The sequence below is a fragment of the Curcuma longa genome, chromosome 17, assembly GCF_044706935.1.
Source record: "Curcuma longa cultivar G26 ecotype Majalengka, Jawa Barat chromosome 17, ITB_CL_G26_1.1, whole genome shotgun sequence".
Classification (NCBI taxonomy): Eukaryota; Viridiplantae; Streptophyta; class Magnoliopsida; order Zingiberales; family Zingiberaceae; genus Curcuma; species Curcuma longa.
In genome coordinates, this window is record NC_133877.1 from 2088372 (window position 1) to 2096885 (window position 8514).

The 8514-nt window shown below is 33.4% G+C and overlaps 1 protein-coding gene across 1 annotated transcript; it reads left to right on the top strand.

The window, feature by feature from the left end:
• The first annotated feature begins 504 nt into the window (after positions 1-504).
• LOC141812005 (uncharacterized) lies at positions 505-8164 on the top strand. The gene is made up of 14 exons (XM_074700093.1): positions 505-555; positions 1514-1587; positions 1649-1775; positions 1845-1933; positions 2026-2194; positions 2289-2521; positions 3995-4182; positions 4286-4381; positions 4864-4985; positions 7089-7190; positions 7272-7387; positions 7483-7570; positions 7660-7862; positions 7972-8164. Exons 1-14 carry the CDS (start codon positions 526-528, stop codon positions 8162-8164), a joined length of 1830 nt encoding a protein of 609 aa, XP_074556194.1. The 5' UTR covers positions 505-525.
• Positions 8165-8514: the final 350 nt, after the last annotated feature.

The window sequence follows — 8514 nt, forward strand, 5'->3', positions numbered from 1 at the left end:
GGAATCAAAAATTAATTAAAATTAATATTTTTTTAAAAAATTAATGAATCGATTAAATTTTTAAATAAAAATTAAATAAATCAAATTTTAATAAAAATAATAATAAAATATTTAAAAGATTTATTAATTAATAGAGATTTAAAAATTTATTAATCAATTTTTTTATTTTAAATAATTCGATTTATTCGGTTATTTAATTAAATTTTAAAATCAAATTAATCATTTTTTAAAAAAAAATTAAAATTCTAAAATAATTAAATTGAATTTTTATATTCACTTTTACTCTGAAATCCCCTTTCGAGTTTAAAATTTTGGCCACTTCCGGAAACTTCTACGTTTCGCCCGCGATCGAATTTCCCCCTCTTTTTTTTCCAAATTCGCCGCCCTTTCTCCCTCCCTTTCCTGCACGGATCTCGTCGCTCTATATGTCCGCTCCTTCGTCGCCATTCGCCTTCATCGCCGTGCCGACGTTGCAGATTACCTTTGCCAGTGGCCTCGCCGACGGCGAAGAAGGCTGGTGGAACGATGAAACGGAAGACCCCATCGGAACTTAGGGTACAGTTTGGTCTTAATCCTATGTTTTGCTCTTCTTTACCGGTAAACTCGATAGGTGTCGGATTAATAAAAGACATAGATCAATGTTGTTCAATTGATCCTTTCAGCAGTCGATTGAACAATCATCGGGTTTTTTTTTTTCTCTTTTTAGATTTTTTTAGTTCATGTGCTGTCTGTCTTGTCGACCTTAGGTTTCCTACTCCAGGACTTTCTTTATCGCATGGCCATTTTCTTCTTGTTTTCTTTGTTACTCTGTGATTCATGCATTCCTAGATTTATTTCACCTGCAGGAGTGGGATACAAGAAAGTACCGAGCCATCTGTTTCTTTAAATTTTTACTGTCATGCCTACATTTTAGTTAGTATTAGGTTCCTTAATAGGATTAAAGTACTTTCTTTTATCTTGTGTTTGCTTTGCCGGAGGTACAAATACATTGATAGTTGTTTGTTCTAATTGTTACAGGATTATGTAGATCTGATTTTATAAGGTCTTGGACAAATGACTATAAGTTCTCCATGGTGGAACTTTGAGTGTTTTTCTAATTGTGCTTTGCTAATGTTTACTATTTTTTGCAATTATTAAAGTATTGAGACTTAAGACAATTGTTTCTCAGGATAATAGATTTTATTAACCTAACAATTTACATTCAGAATTTGTTTGGTTAATGCGCATTTCCATCCGATATGCTATTATAAATCAAGAAGTGGGTATAAGTTGTCTTCTGTGTTTAGTATTTTGCACTTTCAGTAGAAGATGAAGGAGATGCCTGTGGATCCATAGATCCATCGCCAATTTGTATCATGGAGAGAGAGAGAGGACTTGGCATGGACACACACACACACACACACACACACAGTGTTGTGACATGATTTAGGTGTCCATGGTAGAAACTATAAAGCTGTATATGACCTTATTGTTAGAGAATCAAATGTTTGATTGACATTAACCTACATGACAGAGTGAACAGTTGAAGAAAAGAAATGATCAGACAATCACAGAAAAACTTGTGCCAACTGCTCTTGATCCAGAAAGGTAAGTTAACATAAAGCAATTCTCATATTTTCTGAGGTCATTTCGCTGACTGATTGGATAGCAATGAGATCAGGAAAGGTGAGCAGTTGAAGATTCAAAAATACTTTAACACTCGTGTCAATGAGATCTATCCTGTTAAGAAGTCAAGTGAGAGATGCAAAGTTCTATATGGAGATGCGAAGGCCAAGGTTTAAATTCTCATACATTGGCACTAAGTATTCAACTACAAAAGCTAATCTGATGAATTTGCTAAACAGGAGTTCTTGAGTGTTGATGGATATCCTGATGTTATTCCTAACCCTTCTGATCCTTCTTTACCAGCTGAGGGCAAAACATCAATTTTGTGGTATTACTTGCTTTTCTTGTTGTTCAACTATCTTCATTTAGTTTCATTGTTCCTATCAATGAATATAAAGAGAAGTTCCTTCTTTAATGCAGTGAAAATGTGACTATGTTAAATAAACCTGAAGGTGCTGATAAATCGTGCATAGAGAAAAATTACCATGGTTTCAGGAAGATTGATAGATGTAGCCAAAATATGCTACGCAATGTTGTGGAGCTCCATATGGGAGATGAGAATCTTGATATTCCTGCCAAAATTGATATGGTATATCTTATGCAAATTTGCTATCTCTCTAGTTTATGCTCCTAAGCTTTGTTTGGTACCATTTCTTAGCATGGTCATGTCATGTGTTTCCTAGGAAAAAGCCCTAAGGGAGTTGGATGCTCGTAATATTCCTATCAATTCAACTTCGGTGCCAGTTGGTTCTGGAAAAATGGGCAATCAATCTTCAAATTCAAGTGCTTTTTGTTCTGAATTTGAGATGCCAGGTCCTAGAATTACTTCTGAGTTTGAGATTCGAAGTCCTAGAATCCCTTTTGATTTTACCTTGAAAATCAGCTTGCGGTTGGTTTTATCATCCTCTGTTAAATGGTGAGTGTTACAGTGAGACTCCTTTGATATATTCTTTGTAATATGTATCAAGTTTAAACATGCTGAGTTTATAGTCATGTATTGATTTTTGAATCTAGTTATCAATTGGTGATGCTCTATACCTAAATTTAATGAGGTGCAAATTGCTTGTTAAATATGCTTTGGTCTATAGACAATGGAGACAATAGGTTAGTGACAATAAGTAAATATTTGATTGGGAAGATGGATTGTATCTGCTAAAAGCAAATGGATAGTGATCCTTTGTGTGGACTGTTACTGGGGCACAGTTCCTTTTTCCTCAATCTTCTAAGTATAACTCCACTAGTTTTTATAATTATGATTCTAGTTTTAAGCACGTGACATGATTTAGATGTCCTAATTTGTTCATCTCATATATATATATTTTATACTGAGAGGTTTAATCTTTAGACTTGTTCAAATTAGTGTCTAGCATATTCTCATTACTAAGTTTTGACATACATGGATTTTTAAAAAAAATAATTTCGTTGGTTTTATTAACAAGGATGGTATAAATTTAGTTTGTTGGACTTCTTTGCTTAACCCTTGTTAAACTAATAATTGAATTAGTGTGGCATCAAAGAAGGTATTATTGTCTAGGTGGTGAGGTCATCTACACCTGTCATAAGAATCTACTTGTATATACTACCTACTGAATATCTGATGTAGAAGTATATACACAACACCTTGTTCCTTATCTTTTTTTATGATACAAGTGCATTGCCAATTAATAGCCTACCTATGCCTTTTAAAGTGATTTCCAGATAGCTTCTTGGTATGGTAATCCATCTGCATGAACTTAGTTGTGCTCACAGTTTATCATTTGATTCTCTTGGTGAATGTGGATATCTGTGGTTAGAGACATGAATCATTAATGCTAATGCTATGGGTTGGCTTCATTCCACTGATCAAGAAAATGTTTCGTCTGCTGGAAACAAATGGATTGTGATCCTTTGTGTGGACATTTATTTGTACTTCTCATCTATGCTCTCCATGCCCGTGTTGTTCTGCACTTTGACACTGACACTTATAATTGTGCACTTAATATTTTTGTTGATCACATATAAAAGATTCTAGAAATAACTATGTTAGGCACTACCTACATTGGATATTCGTATCCAAGTACGAGTAACATAATTTCCAACTTTGATGCTAGTTTATAAGCACTTGATACATTTAGATGTTCTAATTTAGTCAGGCCAGGTCAACCTATTCGAACTTGGCTTGAGTACTCATGTTGGTTAGGTGATTTGTTTCTGGTAGTTCTGAGCATAGAAAAAATTGAACAGGCATTGGGATTTGTTGATGTTTACGAACCAGCTTGTCTGCTTTGGATTTTGTGACTATTGAATACTTCTGAATATCATAATTGTTTTCAGTATACTCAGATGCCGAATTTGTATTCTCTCTCCATGTTTTCTCTTTTGATTAAAAAAAGGTTAATTTCGCATGTAGGTGTCACAGGTCATTTACAACTCCTTCAATTGGTGCAAGCTGTAATCCTTACAGCTTGTGGTCTACAACTGTAGATGGTGCTACTCCCCAGGTGAAATTCTATAAATCACTGCACTCATGGGTATATCCTCAATCCTCTCTACCTGCTTCAGTTGTGTCAGTTTTGGCCTCATCTGCTGGAAAGGATGGTTAGTTAATAAATTATTTCTCTTTTTTGATATATCATTCTTTTGTCTTAGGTAGGCTCCTGACTCTTGTGGTATTTTGGCATTTATATTCATAATTTTGTAGACGCACACTTTTGGCTGAAAAGGCAGCAGGATTGGGAAGATTCGTTTCGAAGCCTATACTACATGCTAAGAAAGAACATTTGTAACATGTTCTATGGTATTTCACTAAACTTTAATCGTATTACACTTCCATCATCTTGAACAACTATTTCACTAAACAGTTGTTAGACCATGTGCATCTCTCTTTGTTGTTACTACATTATTATGACCTGAAGAATTATTTTTTTTATGTGATGGCTATTCTTGGATAAACAGGCATTGTCAGTTCTGTGACAGACAAGAATAATTTATACAAATTACAGCTTACTATGCCTTGGCGCAAGAAATTACATGCATTAAGAAGTCTTCAGTTAGCAATGTTATCTGAATTTATAAAGATTTGATCATACCATCACAAAATACTATGTTTTCTAGCACGGCATTATTTGTTTTTATAAAGATTTGATTATGCCATCACAAAATACTATGATTTCTTACACGTCACTTTTTATTTACTGCGTGATATTGATGTTGATCTCTCCTTTATTATATTCAGAATGCATTCTTGTATATTGCATTTGATTCTTGTGAAAATTGCAGTTTATACTGTGCAGTTTGTGGTTTTGTTCATTGGGGGCAACTTACTTGGGAAAAAGAAGCGCTCATGTAATGCTTACATATCACAATCTACACATGGTCTACGATCCTTGCTAAGAAAAAATGTATGCTCAGCTATTTCATTAGGCAGCTTGAATTGCATTTGTTATTCTTAGCTTCTAGTCTAATCATTAAAATTGCATATTATATGCCTCTGCATTTAAACGAGGCAATGCTTCATTGAGTATCAACTGAATAGAACTTACGTTTTCATTATCAGCCAGTGATTTATATATTCACAGTAGGTAACAATTGATTAACACAATTTGGTCGTGCTTGTTTCATAGGTATAGTATTAAGGCAATATTGAAATAAAGAACTCACTCAAAGAAAAAACTGATGAGAATATTTATTAAAAATTAAAGAATAACTTGCATAAGGATGTGGGAGCCCTTTTATAGAATATAAAAGAGATTTATTCTCCTAGAAACAAGGTCTTGTTTTAGCAGGTTTATCGTAACTAGTATGAACCAATAATCTCTTTATAACAAAGTTATAAGAATAAAATAAAATAAAAATTATATGTATAGTGAAATTTTACCTTGCACACTTATCATTGAGCAATCTGTGAGTATTTAGTGTTATTTTTTTAAAAGATTTAGGATTTAGTGTTTAACTAAAGGAAGTGAAAATTGAAAAAAAAAAAAAAAACATTAGGTGCTCATGGGTTGCTCACGAATGGATGTGCAGGATAACAAAATTCTCTCTCTTTTTCTATATATATTATTTACTATAATATTTTGATATTCATTGATGCTATATGGAAATGAAAATCTCATGCGGAGAAGACAACTTATGACAATAAAAATTGAAGAATACTTTTTACACGAAGGTTTAATAGCTCTTTTTATAGAATGAAAAAAGATTCATTCTCCCAACCTATTATCTTGAAAGCAAGGTCTGGCTTTACCAGACTTATAATAACTAGTAAAATATAATAATGGGTTTTATATCAAATTTTTAAAGAAAAACTAAAACCTAAAAAATATCTATAGCTAGATTTTTTTTATTGCATTTGACAAATTGAACTTGTAAGCAGCTCTTTTGGTGCATAATAATGGACTTTCTTTGTTTCTTATGATAACTAAGGCAAGAGCAATCAATGCTGAATGCTCAAAAGGAATATGAAATGTTTAAGCATTTCTTGTACACGTTTAAGATGGTATGGTTAGGTGATATGAAACTATGACAAATATGCACATTAAATGAGGAAGAAAAAGATTTAAGAAAATTTTATTAACAACAATAAAACAAGATAAAATTTATTTATATATAAATGATGATGTAGTATATGGTATAGAGTCCATTGGTGTAGGAAGATTCATATAGTCAAGTCCACTCAGTGGATAAAACTTGGTTGTTGTTGTATTGTTTTCTTATAGAAAGTAAATGAAATTAGGAGGCCCTAGTAGATGAAATTGTTTGAATTGGATTTCTAGTGTTTCTATTGATAGGAGCATCCATTTGAATGAATATTTATTTATGTTCAAGAAACATTGTAATGATTTTATTACTACTTCATTTTTCATATCTATGGAAGTTACAAGTTACAAAATTTGAGAACATAAGTTATTTGCATATAAGATAATTAGAAGCTGTTGTGGTATGTCTGGTTTAGTTGCTGAGTCATGTGCAGATGTATGCTACTACTGGCTATCCATTTCACTTCCAACTCCAACCTTATTAATATGTGGACTAGTGTGATTACCTGGTCCTTTTATCACCAGAGTGATGGTTGCAAAAGTAAAAACCTAGTTAATAGTTAGTTCCTAGTGACCAACTAGAGTGATGGTTGCCAAGTTGATGAAGCAAGTAAATTGGGTTTGTTGAATATACACTTGAGTTTTGGAATGAATATGTGCTTGGGGAAAGCTAACGAGTTGGTCGACAATATGGGAGAAAATGAAAATATGTTGCAACTTCAAAATGGGAAGCACACACAGCAATAACTAAATGACACAATCTGAAATCATAAAATCACACAAAAGTATCAAATTAATTAAATTGTTTTAATAACATCCTAATTTTTTATGCTCATAGACGAACCTTTTCAGACAATGGAGAAAACTATTTAGTTGCGTTCATTTTGAAGTTCATTTTCTGTTGAGAAGGGTTGTAAATAGCTAAATATTCTTTATCTGATAAACTTTGTACTTTATAATTATCAGAAAATAAGTTTTACTATGCCATTTGGTGAAGTTGAAGTGGATCAATCAATTGACGATGACTTGGTTGAACTTATGGAAATTGAGAAGAAAAGATTGGGCCAGGTATCAATAACTGTCTTTTCAGGCTCTGCTATGCTTTATAACTTCACTCAAGCATGATGATAACTTGTGATCGTTATGCAGATTTTCCATCCAAAATCTACAACGGGGGAAGTGGAAAACAATACTTCTCGATCCCTCCTTTCATTTAGTGGGCACGAGGAGGTCCAATCTCTATATGATATACTCATAAACTATAGGTATTCAACTAAAAGCCTCTGCAATTTCTAGCAGTGAATGCAGCCTTGAAAGAAATCGTTGACTGCTAATTGTTTACTTGCTATGTGCTCTTTAGGGAAACCTTGAATTCCCTTACTGGTTCAGATGTTCCTGTCTTGTATGCACCTGTCCCATTCCAGAATGCAACTTTACATGTTCCAGAGGTAAGTGTGCATGCAGACTTTTTGTGACAACTGTTCTTGCAATGCTGTTTCTACTAGTATGCTTACTGAAGACTTGTGTTGATTTTTAGATGACATGTAAGGAGATACGGAAAGCCGATATGGTCGTTCCTTCATCTAGTGGCTCAGATACTAGCTATATGGAAACTATACCTGGTATATCCGTCGGTGATCTTTGTTTCAGTGTGGAACTAAAGGATGCAATTATTCCGCCATGGGTTGTGTATAATGTTTGGTCTGTGATGAGCTCTGAGGGGACTACTTTCCAGTCTTTGTATGTTAAGAATCAATGAACTCCTTTGGTCAATTTAATCTTAGTTTTTAGCAACTCCTTTTTAAGGATAAATTTATATATTTACTTATTGTTTTGTTTTATTTTGCAGTCTGAAGACGGAACCTACTTCACTTGGCCTAAATGTTGCTCTCAAATCTATCTGCTCTCAAAAAGAAGTGCCTGATGGTAATGTCTTTGGGCTACCTGCTGCGGTTATGAATCCTTCTCTGAGAGGTGCAATTCTTGATCGGCTCATTTTTTCTGATGGCCTTTATACTGCTAACATCACATCCATTCTATGATGTGTCTTGTCTAACCTGGAGTAGCATTTCATGCATTATTATTATGCTGCAAATTTTGTACTTGACTAACATGTATTACAATTATGTATTCCCTGGTTCTGGTGTGTTTATCTCTAAAGGATTTTAGATTGTTCTTCAAAAGTTTGTCGTTAATTTGTTTTCACTATAGTTAACCATTATGGAAGTACTTTATGAAAAAAAAAATCACCTCAACAGGATTATAGTTATCCTGTAGTATATTTCAGCTTCTTTAAACCAAGTTTTTCAATGATCCTCTGAGAACACAAGATGCTGTAGTAACATTAATGATCAACTAAGAGTAGAGAACTAATCGCATCCAACTTATAAAC